The sequence below is a fragment of the Microcaecilia unicolor genome, chromosome 6, assembly GCF_901765095.1.
Source record: "Microcaecilia unicolor chromosome 6, aMicUni1.1, whole genome shotgun sequence".
Taxonomy (NCBI): Eukaryota; Metazoa; Chordata; class Amphibia; order Gymnophiona; family Siphonopidae; genus Microcaecilia; species Microcaecilia unicolor.
In genome coordinates, this window is record NC_044036.1 from 293388507 (window position 1) to 293407748 (window position 19242).

Sequence of the window (19242 nt, forward strand, 5' to 3'; positions counted from 1 at the left end):
ATATATGTTACATTATGATTGTGTATGTTTAGATAGTATTATAATTGATCCATATTTCAGTTATCTATTGTTTCTTGATTGCACCTTTTCTGTTCATTATTATAATTTTTCATGACGATAAACATTTGTATTTTATTGCCTTTACTTGCCTGGACTAAGAATCCTGGTGGTTTGTGTGTTGGGTCTGTGAGTGATTTCTAGGAACTGTGGGACCACTGGGAGTGTGGCCCCAGTGATGTAGAAATCGCTGGGGAACACTTTGAGAGCGGGAGACTCGCCCAGAGGTGGTTGAGACCCAATTGGTGGGAGGAGGGTTCTAGTGTAGAGCACGTGGCAAATGCAGACAGACCTGAACTCTGCTGGGGATAGACCCTCCAAGTGGCTGCGAGTAGCCCCAGGCGAGTGGCTAGGTATTTCATGACAGACCTTGTCCTTTTTTGGTGGCAACGTGGTGGGATTGTCAGGCTCAGTGTGTGATGTGAGGGTCACCGTCCACTGAGTGATTCAGAGGTTTTTTTTTCTTTACCTGTTACCTCCAGACACAGAGCACAGTGAATGAATGTAGCAGTAACAGGGTCCCTTTCCTGTTCAGTTGGGTTTTTTTTTAATGTAGTGTTAGTTTAGCAGTGTACTGATGGCGACTGATAGCAGACCTCAGACACTGGATATGCTTAACCTAACACAAGAGCAACTGGATAACCTCAGCGGGAGGAACTGCAAGACTTGCCTATGCAGAGTTCTCTTGGGGTGAGAGCAGACCCCTTATGGGCAGAGGCCTGTGAGTTGGTAGGGCCAGATGCCACACCAGCTGAGATCCAGCAGATCTACATGCTAGAGCAACAGTGGCTAGACCAACAGCAGCAGTGGTGAGAGGAGCGTGAATTCCATTTGTGGCATGAAGAACGGGAATTCCAGCTGGAAATGGCTCGTATCCAAAGCTCCTGGCCAACCCCTGCACCAAGGCCAGAAGTAGGATCCACAGCCCAGATCTGGCCCATCTTGTTTCTGCAGTTTGTTGATACCCAAGGTGACATTGATGGATATCTAACTGTCTTTGAAAATATTTGCCGCCTCAATAAGATTCCTCAGAAAGACTGGGTGTGTTATCTGGGAGGAAAGCTCACTGGTAGAGCACTTGAGGCGTGCCAAGGACTGTCTGTGGAGTCGTGCTCCCAGTTTGAGGAGGTGCACAAAGCTTTGTTGAACCATTATGCCATTACCCCCAGGACCTATAGACTAAAGTTCCGGACTTTGCAAAAGGGGGCGGATGATACAGTGAGTTTTTGATCTAGCTAAGATACTAGCATCAGCGATGGCTCAGTGGAACTGAAGTTAAAACCCTGGAGGACTGCCAAAACCTAATGGTCCTGGAGCAGTTTCTTCAGCATTGTCATCCAGAGGTGAGGAAACATGTTCAAGATTACTAGCCCCGTTCTCCAGAAAAGGGGGCTGAATTGTCTGACATCTTTATAAGGCTATCTATCCCAGGTTGGCAAAGAGAAGCCGTCCTTATCCGCAGCAGTCGGGATCTAAGGGCAGCCAGGGCCCTAAGCCAAATATCCCTGCAACCTCAGAAATAGTCGACAAACCCTCCAATGTTCCCCAGAAACCTAAAGACTTTAGGCACGGACATCCTTGTTTCCAGTGTGGGTGTACAGAACATTTCAAAGTGGATTGCCCAGATAATCCAAAGCCTGCACTAAAGAGCATTTCAGTTCTGCACCAAAGCTGGCAGCTTTCATGGGTGGCTCCAGTTTCATAAAGAGGCCCACACAGTTGCTGCAGCACATAAAGTTACTGGTCATTCATCAAGCAAGGAAACAGATGGGTTTTCACAAAACTACATCACCCCAGTAACTCTCTGAATTGGACCCAGGTAGCTGGGCTTGTGGACACTGGCTCTAGCATGACTTTATTACGACCAGAGCTAGTGTTGGAAGATGCTGTTTTTCCATAGCGCATTACGGAGGTAGTGTTAGCCAATTTATCCAGAGAGACTGTACCCATTGCTCAAGTATTCCTGGATTGGGGTACCAAGCCTGGATACAGAGAAATAGGAATAATGAAAAACATGCTGGTACCGATGCTGTGTGGAACCGACATGGGTCCAATGATCATTACCCTTGATAGTGGAGTCAGCATTTCCTCAATGGTGACCCATAGTCAGGCCTGGGCGGCCCAACAAGCGGAAGCAGCAGAGACCACCTCTCTAATTCCAGATCCTGAGTCAGTCCAGGTGGAACCAGCTGACCAAGCGGCAGGAGGGGGTGCTCCAGCTCTTCCAGCAGCACCAATTCCTGAGGTGACCGGGGCTGTGAGTATGGAACAGCCTGACTTAACTGACACAGCTATTGATCAGATTTTTGACCCTGATTTGTCAGAGTCATCAGCAGAGACCCTTCCAGATATGGATACAGGACAGAGAGACAGGCTTTACAGGCAGCACAGCGCGCTTACCCTGACCTAGAAGCCCCGAGGCAGAGGGCTGGTTAACCAACCAATGAGACTTGTAAAGATCATATCCTACGGAAAGGGGGCTTGTTGTACAGAGAGACTGGTCCTGTTGATCTTAATAGGCTGTGGACAACAGGCAAGCAGCTTATAGTGCCCGGGGCTTACAGAGAACAACTACTACAGATTACACATGATATCCCACTATCAGGACATCGGGGTGACCCACACGTGCACTAGATTGTGGAGTGAAATCTGTATGTACCATTCCATATCACCCTGAAACTAATGGGTTGGTGGAGAGATTTAATGGGACATTAAAGCATATGTTAAACACTTTTGTGGAGCCTGGAGACCAGGACTGGCAAAAATACTTGCCCTACCTACTGTTTACATACAGAGAAGTACTTCAGGAGTCCACTGGGTTCTCCCCATTTGAGCTGCTTTATGGCTGGAGGGTGAGAGGACCCCTTGACCTAATAAGAGAACATTGGGAGGAGAAAGTTAACACCCCTGACGCCCTTGTAATATGTAGTTAACATGCAGCAGAAATTAGAAGACCTTGTGGGCTTTGTCAGAGATAACTTGCAGGCAGCCTAGACTAAGCAAAAGACCTGGTATGATCATAAGGCTCAAAATAGAGAATTTTATTAGGGCCAGCAGGTACTTGTTTTAGTCCAAGTCCGTCAGTCTAAACTTAAGGCAGGACCGTACAAGGTCGTAAGGCACCTGAATGATGCAAACTGTTATATCTATAGACTCAGACAGAAAGCAGCGTACCTTTTATGTAAATATATGTTAAAGGCCTATGCAGATCACACAGCCATGGTACTAGCTATGTGTAGCCCACCAGAAGAGTGTCAGGATAGTGAACCCATACCTGACCTTCTAGCAGAGATATTACCAGAGAGATCTGACACTAGAGAAAGACAATCTAAATGTACAGACTGTGGAAAAACCTTCAGTCAAAGGGGAGAGAACTACAAGGATAACAGAAAAGATGTATAAAAGAGACACATTTTACAGGTTTCAGTTGCTGGAAATTTATTCACAGAACATGTTAAAACAGTCAATCTCTTCTAAAGCTGAAAAATTCTTTTGTCGGCAGAGAAAACTATCAAAATATCGGAAAGTTCAGAAAGATGAAAGATTATATCCCTGTTCTGTCTCAGAGCAGCATCCATCGAAAAGGAAATTGTCAAAACAGAATCCCCTTCAGGATGAAACTATTTACATGCACTGAATGTAGAAAAAGCTTTATTTATAAATCACAGCTAACAAAGCACCAGAGAATCCACACAGGAGTAAAGCGATTCACATGTGCTGAGTGTGGTAAAAGCTTCTGTCAGAAGATGATACTCACTATTCACAAAATGAATCATACAGGATTAAAACCATTAGCATGTGCTGAGTGTGGTAAAAGCTTCTGTTATATGCACTGGAAAGGCAGTGAACATGGTAATGCTGATGGACTCTCCAGAAAGGAAGAGCCAGAACCACCCTGACACTGCACTGTTGAGACCCGAACAGTGGTCTGTAGAGGCCGTAGTCTGGGGTCTCTCTCTTAAGGGGGGAGGTGTGGTGAAATGGTGAATTTTCCAGCATCTGTATTACAAGAATATTTCATGAAGTGTATTTCTCTACTTTGGCCAGCAGGTGGTGCATGTTTATGATTAAAGCTGTTACAGAGAAATGACTGTTCCTTCTTTAGTTTAACACAGAGAAAAAGTTAACCTGCAGTGATGTGGCCAGCTCTGTGCTCTGATTGGCCCAGGAGCTCAAATTCAGCTAGGATGTGCTGGCTTTTTCTCCAGTCTTAGCCAGGGAGAAGAGTGAGAAAGATCTCTTTGCTGAGGCCCTGTGAACAGTTATATGTGATAACCTGGGAGCAGCTATGTGTCCTGAACTCCCCAGGTACTATTTAGATAGTAAACAAATGTTTAGATAGTATTATAATTGATCCATATTTCAGTTACCTGTTATTGTTTGCTGATTGCACCTCTTCTGTTCATTGTTCTAGTTTTTCATGACAATAAACATTTTTATTTTATTGCCTCTACTTGTCTGGACTGACTAAGAATCCTGGTGGTTTGTATGTTGGGTCTGTGAGTGCTTTCTAGGAACTGTGGGACCACTGGGAGTGTGGCCTCAGTAACCTAGAAATCGCTGGGGAACACTTTGAGAGTGGGAGACTCACCCAGAGGCGTTTGGGACCTTGTCGGTGGAAGTAGGGTGCTCGTGTAGAGCACAAGCGGCAGATGCAGACAGACCTCAGCTGTGCTGGGGATAGACTCTCTAAGTGGCCACGGGATAGCCCCAGGCGTGTGGCTAGGTGTTTTGTGACAATGATGATAAAAAAAAAATAATTCATCATAGCATTTTTTATAATCATTATATATATATATATATATATATATATATATATATATATATATATATATATATATAATAATAGCAATACATAACAATACAACATAGTTCAATACATAATTAAAATATGTCAACATAAAATACATAAATATATGATCTTACTAGCACACTGAGGCCCAAACCACCAGGGAGGAAAGCCAGTCCATATTCAAAGCCTCCTATGTTAACAGACCTTCATTCCTCCTAATCTTTGTCTCCTACCAGCTAATTGCAATCAATACTAACACCCCCCCCCCCCCAATTGCTGTCTAGAGGAGCAACTCACTCCACATGTGGCGCTTTTAAGAATGACATCTGAGAATAGGGAAGTGCCATTACTTGCCAAAAAGTTGTAAAATAAGGGTTTGATTTGTGTGTGCTGTTTTCTTTATAGGGAAAGGAATAGTTGTTTACCATAGAACTGTGGAGAGATGGGAGGCACAAGGCACATACCCACTCTCTCAACTGGTTCTGCCTTTCTCTCCTCTGCAGGGTGGAATTTGTTAACCTGGCTGCCAAGTACATGACTGTGAATCTGGGCCAAGGTTTCCCAGACTTCTGCCCTCCGCCCTTTGTGAAAGAAGCATTTATCCATGCTGTCAGTGGGGAGCAGCCCATGCTGAACCAGTACACACGGGCCTTTGTGCGTGTTTTCCTTTCTCCTCTTCCTTCCTGTTGCCTTCTGCTGCACCCTCAGAGATGTTTGCTGCTGTATGATTGCATTATTCTAAGTATTATTCCTTCTCAAGGATAAAATTCATGCAGCCTCAGGAAAACCTGCCAGCTACAAAGTGCAGTATATAAGCAATATTCAGTTTCCATAGCGTTTCTCTAGACCGGCACAGATGGGTTATGCACTCCGACCAGCAGATGGAAAATGAGAACAAACTGAGCTATAAGTGAGCTGTGCAGTCCTCAGGAAAACAGTCGGTTCTCAGCAGTTGGAGGAGAGGTAAGCTTGTGCAGTCGCTTACTTGTGGGCCCTGGGATTTCTTTTTTGTCTCGAGTTTTCTTCTTGGGGCTACTGGGTAAGAGAAAACACTCTCTTTATGAAAAAAAAAAAAAAAAACAACCCCCAGAGAAAATAAAAATTCCAGAGGTAGTTTCGAGTTTTGCTTTCCTCTTGTCTGCCAGCTGGATAGGGGTTGAGACCTGCGGGGAGTCTCTCTCCAGGGGTGTTAAACCTCGGTGGCTGGGTCCCTCTCCCCTCCCCCCACTTGGACTCTGCTGTGGGTACCTGTTGATTTGTGAACCTTAGCTGTCTGGCTCTGTCTTCGGGCAGACCGTCAGTTTGGAGTTCTGTGGGGGCTTCCTTGCTATTTCTTTGTGGCCTGAGTGTCAGTAAAAATAACAAAAAAGACACAAGTGGCACCGGTGATTTACCACGGTGAAGCTGCACGTAAGAAAAAAACAAAGAGAGTAGTAGACTCGAGTTTTTTTTTCCCCCTTCGGAGGTTGTTTTTCTGCTGCCCTGGGCTTCTCCGGGGAGCTGCTGAGTGCCCACGTTTTTTTTTTTTCTTTCTTGGCAGCAATATCTCAGCGCCTTAAGTGGTTTGCCATCGCCAGGGGTGGATGTGGCAAGGCATTGTGGCCTCTATGCAGCTCCGAAGCGCACCGAGTTGGGATATGGGAAGTCTGGGCAGGTGACTCCAGTGTCCAGACTTTCAGTGGGATTATCCTCCTTGGGGGAGCCCGTTGAGGTGGTTGCCTTGTTGCCTCCATTTTGTCCCCCGATGTCTGGCTTTGATCTCCCTCCACGCTTGGAACCCTTTCCTGCCCCGGGGTCTCTGCCCTTTGGGCCAACACCGACAGGTGCTTCAGGGGTTGATTTTTCCCCCAGAATTTGTTTTGGCCATGTACAAGGTCTTTTGCCTGAAGCAGGCTGGGGCTGCTCTGCAGAAGGGAGGTCCTTTTCTTTTCCCCCTTCTAAACGCATTCATGGGGAATGGGAGAAGGAGGAGGAACTCCTGGACTGTGCTTCTCAGGGTTCGGAGACTTTACCTGGCTGGTCTGAGGAGGAGGACCATGAGCAGTCTGTGGGGGACGACTCTTGGCAGGAGGAGCTGCCTTCAGGGGAGGACGCCTTGGTTGTCCACATTTTCCATCGGAAGGAGCTGCAGTAACTGATTTCCCAGGTGTCTTCTGTGCTGCGGATCAAGGAGTCTCCCCTGGAGGCTCCTTGGATGGTGGATAGCCCTTGCTTAAGGGGGTTCACAGATTCTCCCACTCTTTCCCCATGTACCAGGACATTGGGATGTCATCCATGCACACTGGGCTCCTCCTGACACCCCTTTTCGGGTTGCGAAGTCCATGGTTCGCCTTTATCCCATTCCGGAGCAGGCTCGGGAGTCCTTGCGTTCCCCCATGGTGGACGCTGTACTTCTGACTGTCACCAAGAAGAATATGGTGCCTTTGGATGGTGGCTCTGCCCTTAGGGGCCCCCAGGATCATCAACTGAAAGTGCTGCTTAAGTAGGGTTGGCTGCCTTAGCTGTTCAGGTGGCTGTTTTTCGGCTGTTTAGTAGCCAGGACGTGTTTTAATTAGGCACAGCACATTTTGGACAGAGAATCGGATGATTGACCCATAATGGATCAGGAGGACGCCAAATTGGAGATGGGCGCCTCCTTCTTGTTGGATGTCTTGTGTGATCTTATCCATGCGTCCTCTATGACTCTTGGTATAGCGGCCCAGTGGTCATTGTGATTCTGGGGCTGGTCGGCAGACTTGGTGTCCAAGTCTAAATTGAGCAAGTTTCCCTTCCGAGGCTCTCTATTTTGACGAGGATCTGGATAAGTTGGTCAGAAGTCTAAGGGAGACTAAGGTTCTTCGGCTTCCGGACGATAGGCCTCATCCAGTAGGCAGAGGTATGTCTGGGAAATCTAGGTTTAGGGAGACTCATCGCTATAGGCCAGATAGAAGAGATGGTCCTCAGCGTAGCCATTTATTTCAGAGAGTACAGTACTTTCGGGTGGGCCAGGAGTCCTGACTTTCGGTGGCTGTTTCCGGCAGACCTGCACAACGAAGGTGTCTGGGTCCAGTCCTTGGTTCCCGTAGGGGCAAGGCTGCAGGAATTCTACCAGCAGTGGACCCGGATTACCCCAGATCTGTGGGTGCTCGAGGTGGTTCGCGATGGCTATGCGCAGGAGTTCACCTGCCCCTTGCCGGACGCCTTTGTAGTGTCTCCTTGCAGGGTCCCTTGGAAAGTATAGGCAGTTCGGCAGACCCTGCGTTGGCTGGTGGCCTTAAAGGCAGTGGTTCCCATCCCATCTATTTTGTGGTCCCCAAGAAAGAGGGTTCCTACCGGCCTATTCTGGATCTCAAAGGGGTAAATCACGCTCTTCAGGTCCTTTCCTTTCACATGGAAATCTTGTGTTTTGGTCATTTTAGCGGTGCACCTCGGGGAGTTCGTGTCATCTTTGGATCTGATGGAGGTATACCTTAATATCCCTATTCGCTTGGCTCTTCAGCATTTCCTTCGCTTCGCTGTTTTGGGGAGGCATTATCAATTTTGTGCATTCCCCTTTGGTCTGGCAATGGTTCCCCATACCTTTTCCAAAGTGATGGTGGCAGTGGCAGCTGCTGTGTGCAAAGAGGGCATTTGATACATCCGTATGTGGACAAATGGTTCATCTGAAAAAAGTCTCACCAGGAGAGTGTGTGGGCTACGGCCCAGGTGGTGCACATGCTCCAGTCCTTGGGCTGGGTAGTCAATCTGGATAAGTCATTTTCAGCCGTCCCAGACCTTGGAGTATTTGGGAGTTCATTTTGATACCAGTGCGGGCAGAGTTTTTTTTTCTCCTGGAGGCCAGGATTCGCTAACTTCAGTCGCAGTTCTGGTCTCTCTTGGATTCCCAGTGCTCAAGGGCAAAAGATTACTTGCAAGTGCTTGGCTCCATGGCACCCTCGTTGGAGGTGGTACAATGGGCCAGGGCTCACATGCAGTCCTTGCAGTGAGTACTTCTATCCCACTGGTCTCCCCATTTGCACACCCTGGAGGATCACCTACCTCTACATGGCCTGGTAAGACAGTCTGTGTTGGTGGATGGTGTTGAGTCCTCTCTCAGGAGGCACGAGTCTGGATTCCTCAGAGTGAACTGTGGTGACGACGGACGCAAACCTGTCCGGCTGGGGGGGGTGCATTGTTTTGGAAGAGTGGCTCAAGGGGAGTGGTCTCCTCTAGAGGCAAGTTTGTTAATAAATGTGTTGGAATTGAGAGCTATCCGGCTGGCCCTCCTAGCCTTTCAACCTCATCTGGTCAGAGCGGCGGTACGAGTCATGTCTGACCAATGCCATGACAGTCACTTACGTCAATCAACAGGGAGGCACGAAGAGCTGGTCCATGGCAGGGGAAGCGTCTCTTCTCCTCGTGTGGGCAGAAGTTCATCTGGTAGGTCTCTCCGCAGTTCACACCAGAGTGGACAACGTGCAAGCGGACTTTCTCAAACATCTCCTGGACCCAGGAGAATGGAAGCTCAGTCCAGAGGCCTTCTCTCAGATAGTGGACCACTGGGGCCCTCCCGGTGATGGACCTCATGGTATCCGCCATCAAAACTCAGATTCATCTCTTTTTCAGACAGTGGAAAGACTGTGTCTCGATGCTCTGGTAAAGCATTGGCCTAGCATCAGCCTGCTTTATGTATTTCCCCCTCCCCTTGGCCCTTGATAGGCAGAGTTGTGCTTTGAATTCAGTGTCATCCCAGTCAGGTGGCTTTGATGGTGCCGTATTGGCCACGCAGGCTGTGGTATGGGGACCTCATTTGGTTTCTTGTGGCGGAGCCTTTTCAACTTCCACTGGTGACGGATCTTTTGTCTCGGGTCCAGTGCTCATGTTAGATCTAGCTTGTTCTTATGGCTTGGCTTTTGAGAGGGTGCATTTGTTGAAGAAAGGACTTTCTGCCCCAGTGGTTGCCACTATGCTTCGTTCGAAGAAGCATGCGACTTCTCTCGCCTATATTCGCGTCTGGTGTGGGGACCATTCCATTGTGCCGCTGCAGTTCCCTAGATTCTTAATTTTTTACAGGCTGGACTAGATAAAGGTCTTGTTTTGTCATCCTTGAGGGTGCAGCTGGCAGCTGTGGCCTGCTTTCGGGGCCTGATTCAGGGGCGTCCTTTGGGGGCCCCTTACTGATGCAATTTGTTTCTTTCGGGGCATAGATCTTATTTGTTTTCTGGTTCATAGGCCTGTTCCACCTTGGGATCTTAACCTGGTGCTCGCTCTCATGGAGCCGCATTTTGAGCCCTTGGGTCCTTTATTCTGAAGGATTTGACATTGAAGACGGTTCTTGTGGCCTTGGCTTGGCATTGGCGTGTGTATATGCCTTCCTATGCTTGGCCTGTTACTAAGGGCTAGGCCTAAGGCCTGTACTGTCAGTTTGGTTCTCACATGTTAGCCTACTAACTCAGCATCTTGTGTAACAATCATTTCTTTCTCAGGAGCTGAGAACTGACACTTCATAACATTTGTTTGCAGCTTAGTATGTTTTTCATATAAGGTGGATGTAACCTTGGCAGTTGCTAAGAGACTGAGGACATAGTGAAGCCTACCAGTGTGTTGCATTTGTGGAGAGAGACAGAAAGAGGACACAAGGGTATTCTGACTCTGCACGCAGAACAGATAACCGACTAGCCAATGGCTACCGAATTTGCAGGTGAACTCCCATCAGGAGAGACTGATAGAATACAGGAACAATCCATATATGGTATAAGGCTACCTAATGGTTCTAATTTATGGGAAATCACATGATTTATGAGAAATGTAATTTGCAACAGTATATATGTGATTTCCGGGAGGTGTTAGCTGAGCAGTCTCTTGTCTTTCAGGATGTGCATTACTGACTGACAACCAGCTCCAGGGAAGAGAACTATTGTTTGTATTTTTGGCTCTGTGAGATGCTAATAAAAGGAATTTACTGGCTGTGCCTAACGGAGTCTAAGTTCTCTTTCTTATTTTTCCAGCTGTTGGGGCTATAGTGCTTTCTCTCCCTGTGGGGGCTAAGGGACAGAAATACACATTATGGCGCCCGAACAGGGACTGATTGCCCTGTAATTAGCCTTAATAGCCCTCTAAACTAATCAAGGAAAAGAAAAAAATAAAACAAGATGTCTGAGCTATTTCTGCAGCTGGACTGTGGAAGTTTTGGGTTTTTTTTACTCCGGAGTTGAGTGAAGAGCCTGCAGGGTTGGAGAATCTCACTGCAAAGGGCTAGGTGGTGGCTGTGGTCACTAGCATACAGTGCAGGTGAGCTGGGTGTGGATGTGTCGGCTGCACAAGGGGTGCATGTCTGGAATTTTGATAGACGTCTGTAAGTATTATTATTTTTTAAATGTTGATTTTGAGTTCTCAACTATGGAAATAGATTGTGTCTTTTAAAATAGTGTGCGCCAGTGATTCCTTAGTGCAGAAAGTCCTTGTAAGTAATTGTTAATGTTGGAGCAGGATAACAACTCAGTATCTGTAGTTTGCTTAGGTACTGTTCTTCCCTTGTACTTGGCTATTTGTGAAAGGGTTAACAGCTTGTCACGGCATTTTGTTACTGTTTGCTTTGGAATGCAGTGAGAGAAAAAAAAGTGTGTTGGGGTGGCTTTGCAGACAGCGAGACTTTCTCATTTAGTAGAAAAAAAAGAGGAATTTGTTTTCATAGTTGCAGTCTGTGTTACTTGATTCACTTGCATAAAAGATAGCCGTACTTTTTTTTCTTCCCTAAAGTTCTGGCAGAGGTGGTGCTGTTATTTCAAGCAACGTTTTTTTTTTCTTTCTTCTTTCTGTTGCTGTCTGTCATCACTGTGTGTGTGCGTGAGTGCAGACTGGCCAGTTTTCTATGTGGGTGTTTTCCTTTCAATACACTGTTTTTCATGCCTTTTAATGCTTTATTTTAGCTGTGCAGCATGATTTAATTTCATTTTGCATTTAAATCCAACTGCTTTCTGTTTCAAGGGCCCTGATCCAGAAAACAGAGGATTATTTAAAATGCAATATAATTTTTAATTTCCAAATTATAGGCTCTTTTTTGCCTGATATTTTTACAGCTCAATTTTATTAGATTGCCTTCACATCTTATCATTAATTCCTCTGAATTCTTTGTGGTATGTTTCTTTGCTAGCTAACAGGCTCATGTCAGCATTATTTTTCCTAGAGAGCCTTTCCTCCAGTTTTTTCAGGAGAAAGTGGTTCTCCAGGCGGTTCCTTCCTTTCTGCCTAAAGTGTTTTCTCTGTTTCATGTCAATCAGCAGGTTTCTTCCCATCTTCGGGGACAGGTATGGCTCGGAGGAGCATAAGTGCTTGCGCTGTTTAGATGTCCGCAGAGCCCTGCTTTGCTATTTGAGGGTGACTCACGAATTTCACCATTTGGATCACCTATTTGTGTTGTTGGGGGGGGGGGGGGGGGGCGTTCACAAAAGGGTGAGGCGTCGTCGAAGGCCACTATTGCCCGTTGGAGGTGGTTGCCTTGGAATTTGGAAACTGCCAATTCCCTCCTTGAAGGCCCATTCTACTCGAGCTTTGGCGGCTTTGTGGATGGAGCATTCATTAGTTTCTCTGATGGAAATTTGTAAGGCTGGATCCTGGTCTTCTCTTCGTTACTTTACGCACCACTATTGCCTCGATGTGTTTGCTCATAAGTACATAAGTAATGCCACACTGGGAAAAGACCAAGGGTCCATCGAGCCCAGCATCCTGTCCACGACAGCGGCCAATCCAGGCCAAGGGCACCTGGCGAGCTTCCCAAACATACAAACATTCTATACATGTTATTCCTGGAATTGTGGATTTTTCCCAAGTCAATTTAGTAGCGGTTTATGGACTTGTTCTTTAGGAAATCGTCTAACCCCTTTTAAAACTCTGCTAAGCTAACCGCCTTCACCACGTTCTCCAGCAACGAATTCCAGAGTTTAATTACGCGTTGGGTGAAGAAACATTTTCTCCGATTTGTTTTAAATTTACTACACTGTAGTTTCATTGCATGCCCCCTAGTCCTAGTATTTTTGGAAAGCGTGAACAGACGCTTCACATCCACCTGTTCCACTCCACTCATTATTTTATATACCTCTATCATGTCTCCCCTCAGCCATCTCTTCTCCAAGCTGAAAAGCCCTAGCCTCCTTAGTGTTGCTCATCAGGATGCGTGGTTTGGAGTCAGGATGCTGACAGCAGGGCTCCATGGGTCCCACTGCTCTGGTACTTCTCATCTATGCAGGTCTAGAGGGACACTATGGAAGGAGCAATTAGATCTTACCTGCTAATTAGTTTTCCTTTAGTCCCTCTAGACTGGCACAGAGCCCTCCCAGTGGACGTTAGTTTCATCGTTTTTTTTTTTTTTTTTTTTGTAGCTTGCATTCTCGTGAAGTTTTTGTCTGTTCTTTTTTGGGACTCTACAAAAAAAAACACACACACAGGGGAGTGTCAGGATTCAGCGTCGTACCAGCCTTGCAGGCGGTTGGGGTTAATGCATCCTGTTCCTTCTGTTTGGCAGCAGTACTGCAGACAGCCTCGGTCAGGGGATCAAGGTGGCAAAATTCGATAGAGATTTTGATTTCCTTTTGAAGTGTTTTCTCTTTGTTGTTTACTCTTGTGGGCATCTTCTTTTTTTTTAGGCCTAGGCTGGTTTCCTGAGGACTGCACAGCCCACTTAAAGGCTTAATTGAAGCTTAGTTTGTTTTCAGTCTCCATCTGCTGGTCAGAGTGCATAACCTATCTGTGCCGGTCTGGAGGGACTAAACGAAAGCCAATTAGCAGGTAAGATCAATTTGCTCCATTTTATATAGGGCCTTAAATCAGGTGGTTTTACGACACATTACTTACACATAGAGATGTAGTGAGACCCTGTCTCGGAGCTTAGGGTTTTGTTTTTTTACTAAGTTGCAGTAATGATTTTAGCTTGTGGTAGAAATCATCTGGCGGTAAACATCGAGACGCCGATATGGGACCTGCTTGCTGCTCTAATAGAACTGGCAATAACATCTGAGGCTGTCGTAGAGGTTGGTATGTACTGTTTCTTTCACATCTTTGGGGGGTGAGAGTGGGGGTCAGTGACCACTGGGGGAGGAAGAGGGGTCAGTGACCACTGGGGGAGGAAGAGGGGGTCATTCGTTTATCCCTCCAGTGGTCATCTGGTCATTTAGGGCACTTTTTGTGGCTTAGTTGTTATTAAAACAGTTACAGCTCAAAATGTCTTAGTTTTAGTCCTGGACGTTTTTTGTTTTGTTCCATTATATGGCAGAAAAACGTCCAAGTCTTAGGAATGCCCAGATTCCACCCGTAACATGCCCCCTTGAGATTTAGATGCACTGCAGACGAACAGCATAGAAAAGACTGGAAAATGGGTTTCAAAAATACCGATTTTGGATGTTTTGGCAAGAAAAATATCCATCTACTGGTTTATGCCACTTTTTGCATTTATGTATGTTTGTTAGTTTCAAATAAGAAAAAAAAGCATGGCAAAATGCACAACATTTAACAGAGACATCATCATACCCCCACCCAACCTCCCTTCCCCCACTTGCAAAAGCTTTCACTAATGAACCACCCCTGTTGGGCTCATTTTTGAACGAGAAGGATGCCCATCTTTCAACATAAATCGGAAGATGGACGTCCTTCTCCCAGGGTCGTCCAAATCGGTTTAATCGAAAGCCGATTTTGGATGTCCCCAACTGCACTCCGTCATAGGGACGGCCAAAGTTCAAGGGGGCGTGTTGGAGGCGTAGCAAAGGCGGGACTTGGGCGTGCCTAACACTTGAACGTCCTTGACCCATAATCGAAAAAAAAACAAGGACGTCCCTGATAAACACTTGGACGTTTTCACCTGGACCTGTTTTTATTACGACTAAGGCACAAAAAGGTGCCCGAACTGAACAGATGACCAACGGAGAGAATCGGGGATGACCTCTTTTTACTCCCCCAGTGGTCCCACCCTCAAAAAACATCTTTAAAAATATTTCGTGTCAGCCTCAGATGTCATACCCATGTCCATGACAGCACTATGCAGGTCCATGGAACAGTTTTAGTGGGTGAGTGCACTTCAGACAGGCGGACCCATATCCATCCCCCCCTACCTGTTACGTTTGTAGAGGAAACAGCGAGCCCTCCAAAACTCTGTACACGAAAAACAAATTACAGACTAATACCCCTGATATTATGATTTAGTTGAATGGTTCCTGATGAAGCCCTGCTGTGGGTGAAACAAATCCAGCCCCGTTGAAAGAGAGAGAAAATCAGTAGTTATGCTGTGGGGTAGTCAAGCCAGCATTTATTGAGCTAAGTGAAAGTAGACCATGCTGTTGCTTGAAATGTTTTTGACTCAGTTATTTTAAGAATAATGTTTAAGTATTGGCAGTTTAAATGAAATAAACAGGGAATATATACCCCATGAAAAAATCAGATCACGGACACAAAATCTTTCTTAGATAATAGTGTCTTGTTGATCAGACCTTGGCAGGAGCCTTGGTTTCTGAGGGTATTTCCCATTTTTGTTATATTCATTCTACACAACCTGTTGGATTGTATTGGGCTGTTATTCAGTCTTTATTGTATTAGATTCTGAAAACTCCCCTGGGTAATGACGTAATAGAGTACAGTGTAACAGTGGGATTTGAACCAGCCACCTCTGTATTACAAGCCCAGTGATGTAACCACTTGGCCACAGCTATAGAGTACAGTGTAATTACTTAATTGTGAATAAGCAAACTAGTCAGCTGGAGTAAGAAGATAAGTAGTTTTTTTTAATGCCACTTTTTAAATGTTTTTTTTCTCTTTTGAAAATGAGCCCCAAAGTGACATATTCAAGTAGAATTTGAACCTAGATCTCCTGGTTTCCAGTTAATGATTCTAATTAGTAAGCAGTGGACATCAGATGACGCCAAGGAATTGCCACAGTTTTCATGCCTTTCATCTAAAGGTCACCAAATCCAGCTTAGGCCACAGCATGTGTGAAAAGTGATAACGGTCTTAGACCAGTTAAAGGACTACAGCAGAAGCACTCACATTATGGCTCCTGTCAGATTCCTATGAATCTGAATTATGCACATTTCATTGCTGACACAACTAGGACATGAGAGAAATTACTAGATCTTCCACTGATTGTGCCAAAGGATATTTCCCACATATACTTGACCTGAGAATCTGGAGAAAGGGCTTTTTTTTTTTTTTTCATTTCCTGCTAGAAAAGAAACAAGATGTAAATAATAAATAAGTTAACCTCAGCAAACCAGCAAGGAACTTACAAGGAAAATTTAGGCAAGTTTTTTTTTCCCACTTACTGAGCCAGTGTTAGGCAGGTCCAGCCATGGCAAATTCCACAGGAGCCCCCAAACCTGCCTGTAGCTGAATTAGGCATAGCCTCTAGCGTCTGATATCAGCCTTGTCCACTTGAGTCATTATTAAGGGCAATAATTAGTGTGTGGACTGCAAACTCATTTGAACTGATGCACACAGTGTAGACTTACAGTACATGCACATTTAATGCCTGCATCAAAGCAGTCTTGTGAATACACTGTACCTGTGGAGGTTTGATTTTATGATTTTTGCTTGTGATTTCCCTCCCCACCTGTCCTCACCCAGTTTGTCTGCAGGTATATATTTTTTTTCCTACAGAAAGAGGAGGCCAGTAATCAGTCTGCCAGTTTACGCGTGTAAGTTTCTTTGATTATTGGCCCTTATATAATTAGGGCAATAGATAAGCTAATCCAGTACTAGTTCTTATCCCATTGGATGCCTGCTGATACAGTTTGATTCTATATATATTTTTTGACCTGGCAGGTTTCCTCCTCTATTTCCCAAGTCCAGTTGGAACCAGTACTGGGATCTGTCATCAAGAAGTCCCGACTGATAACCGCCTAGTGATGGTTTTATTTTTTCCCATGTCATATCTACCACTCTTACAACGATTCGACTCACCACAGTGATGGTCTTCAGCCCCTCCCTCCTCCCCCCAACCATGCAGTTATGGGTCATTGAATCCAGCCACTAGCAATAATCATGATTTTCTCTCATCTGGGGGGCTATGAGTACTGACTCTGCAGCTCCCCAGTGTAGAAATATGCTGTCCCTTGCTCGCAGTGAAATACAGGCCAATGGCTCAGGCTAAGAGCTAGGCCTCTTAAAATCAAAGATCATCTCTGACACAAAATACATTTCACGGCAGCAAATGCTGAAGTGAGTTCTCAGAGAGCTGACAAGGGAGGGGGAATTTGCTCTTGTCAACAATGATGGGACTGGCACCTGCGAGAAGTCATGAGCGAAGATGTTTTGGCTAATGGAAGATAGCAGTGGGTCAGATGCAAGTAGGATGAGAACATCTGGGGGGTGGGGGCTAGAGGAAGGTTTGGGAACGTGAAGTCATTCTTATCAACTGATACGGGCCAAAGAGTTCTGGTGAGAAAGCTAGGGTCCATTAGAATGAATAGAGTCAGAAGGGTATAAAAAGGGCAGTCTGAAGGGTATCGGGGGAGAAGGCTGGAGAGAGAGGACATGTCGTGAAGTGCTGTTCCACTATGTGAATACCTGGTTGCCTATACTGCCTTTGGGTAAGATACTGATGCTAATAAACTATATTATTGTATCTACTGACTATTGGGCTTCTTTCTAATTATGGAGCTTGCTACTGCCCAGACCGTGTAAACCAGTCATGAGCAGATACAAGGTGAGAGTAACTAAGTATTTAGAGGGAACATGCAATCCTTTTCAGGATAGTAGAAAGCCCATGGCTTCCGCTGCCCAAACCGTTCTGGCAGACCCAATTATATTCACCAGCCAACCTGGAGAGCAGAATGCTTGATGCAGGGATTGAACCAGGCATCTTCCTTATTGCAGTGCACAGGACTTGCCACCTGACCCATTGGATCAGCCCCTCCCGACTGAGTTCCTTAAGAAAAGCAGGGCTCCATCTTCAGGCATGCTGTGGGGTGAAACCAGGACTGTTTCATCTTATTCCTCTGGACATGGAACTACATGTTCACTGTGTTTATAATGAATGAGACTTGCTTGTGTGCTTCTTCAGCTGGTGCTGTTGATTCTGCAGTAATCTGTGCATCTCCTGTCTTTCGTGACACCTGCACCTGCCTGATTTCCGCCCTATCATCTCCTTTCACTGTCATATTTTCTGTCTACAGGGACACCCCCCTCTAGTAAAGATTTTGGCTGAGTTTTATGGGAAACTTCTTGGACAGGACCTGGACCCTTACTGCAATGTGCTGGTGACGGTGGGAGCCTATGAAGCACTCTTCTGTGCTTTTCAGGCCCTAGTGGATGAGGGTGATGAGGTACTGCAGCTTATCTGTAAAAGGGTATTATTTGGAGTGCATTCTAAGAGCAACAGACCTTTTGGCATGGGTTCTTCAAGTCTGCTACTGGCTTGCTTGATTGTTGGATCCTCTTGTTTTTCTTAGGTTATCCTCATTGAGCCCTTTTTTGACTGCTATGAGCCAATGGTTAAAATGGCTGGAGGAACAGCTGTCTTCATACCACTACGTCCGGTGAGTAGAATGGGCTCATTGCATTACAAAGACTGAAGACCTGCCCTATAACAAATAGGGATAGGTCTGTCCTATATAAAAAGAGAAATGCTCTTCATACCTTAATGATGTTGGAGGCTTGTGATGCCTATCTTACACTCAAACATAAACGATATTGGTCTATTTGGGAGTCATACAAGTCCCCTTCCCTCTCAAGGTCGTAGCTTTGTTCTCAGTGATTTACAGTTGTGAATGAAAGATCTTTTGGCTCCTTTCTATTGTGGATTATTTTATATTTTATGTGTTGGGGGAGGGAGGGTGATTTTCAGCATACTTCATTTGTTCTAGATAGCTATAAGAATCAAAGCTCTCTACTTAGATTTGTATCTTGTACATGTGAGAGCTTGTAATCATATTATGTTGTATATTTTCTTCATTGCTTATTTATATATTTATATACTTTAACAGAAGATTTCAAAATTAACAAGGGAAATGTGAGCTCCTGTTGTAAAGTCAGGAGTTATTTCTCCTGATAGAAGGGTATAAGATATGCCATGCTGAGTCAGCGTCCCGTAAATTGATTTGTTCCAATTAAGCCAAGGTAGCTGTTGCAGGATTGAAACTATTTGGGGCATACCCAAAGGGATCTGGGTCCCTCCTTTTGGCATTTGGGAAAAAAGCAAAAAAATAAACAAATAAAGGAGTGAATCACTGTACGTTTAGCAGAGAACTGCAGGAAGAGAGTAAATGTGGGCAGAAGAGCCTTCCTGGTAAGTTGGTGTTTTCTATTACCTTCCTATTGTCCTTCCTGAGGGAGCCCGGGTTGGTGTTTTACTTCTTCAGCCTTTAGCCTTGAACGGGTAGATGTGAAGCTTTCCAAAAATACTAGGACTAGGGGGCATGCGATGAAGCTACAATGTAGTAAATTTAAAACGAATC

General features: G+C 45.4%; 1 protein-coding gene across 6 annotated transcripts in view; it reads left to right on the forward strand.

Moving 5' to 3' along the window:
* The window catches only part of LOC115473161 (kynurenine--oxoglutarate transaminase 1-like), a 108772-nt gene that overhangs the window by 21340 nt on the left and 68190 nt on the right, over nt 1–19242 (forward strand). For 4 of the 6 annotated variants that reach the window (XM_030207890.1, XM_030207891.1, XM_030207888.1 and 1 more), the window contains exons 3-5: nt 5353–5503; nt 17962–18111; nt 18238–18324. In XM_030207890.1, coding sequence (XP_030063750.1) covers nt 5353–5503; nt 17962–18111; nt 18238–18324 — 388 coding nt within the window. Of the gene's footprint in view, nt 1–5352; nt 5504–5544; nt 5572–17961; nt 18112–18237; nt 18325–19242 lie in introns of those variants that run through there. The other 2 variants (XM_030207892.1, XM_030207893.1) reach the window with 2 other exon arrangements.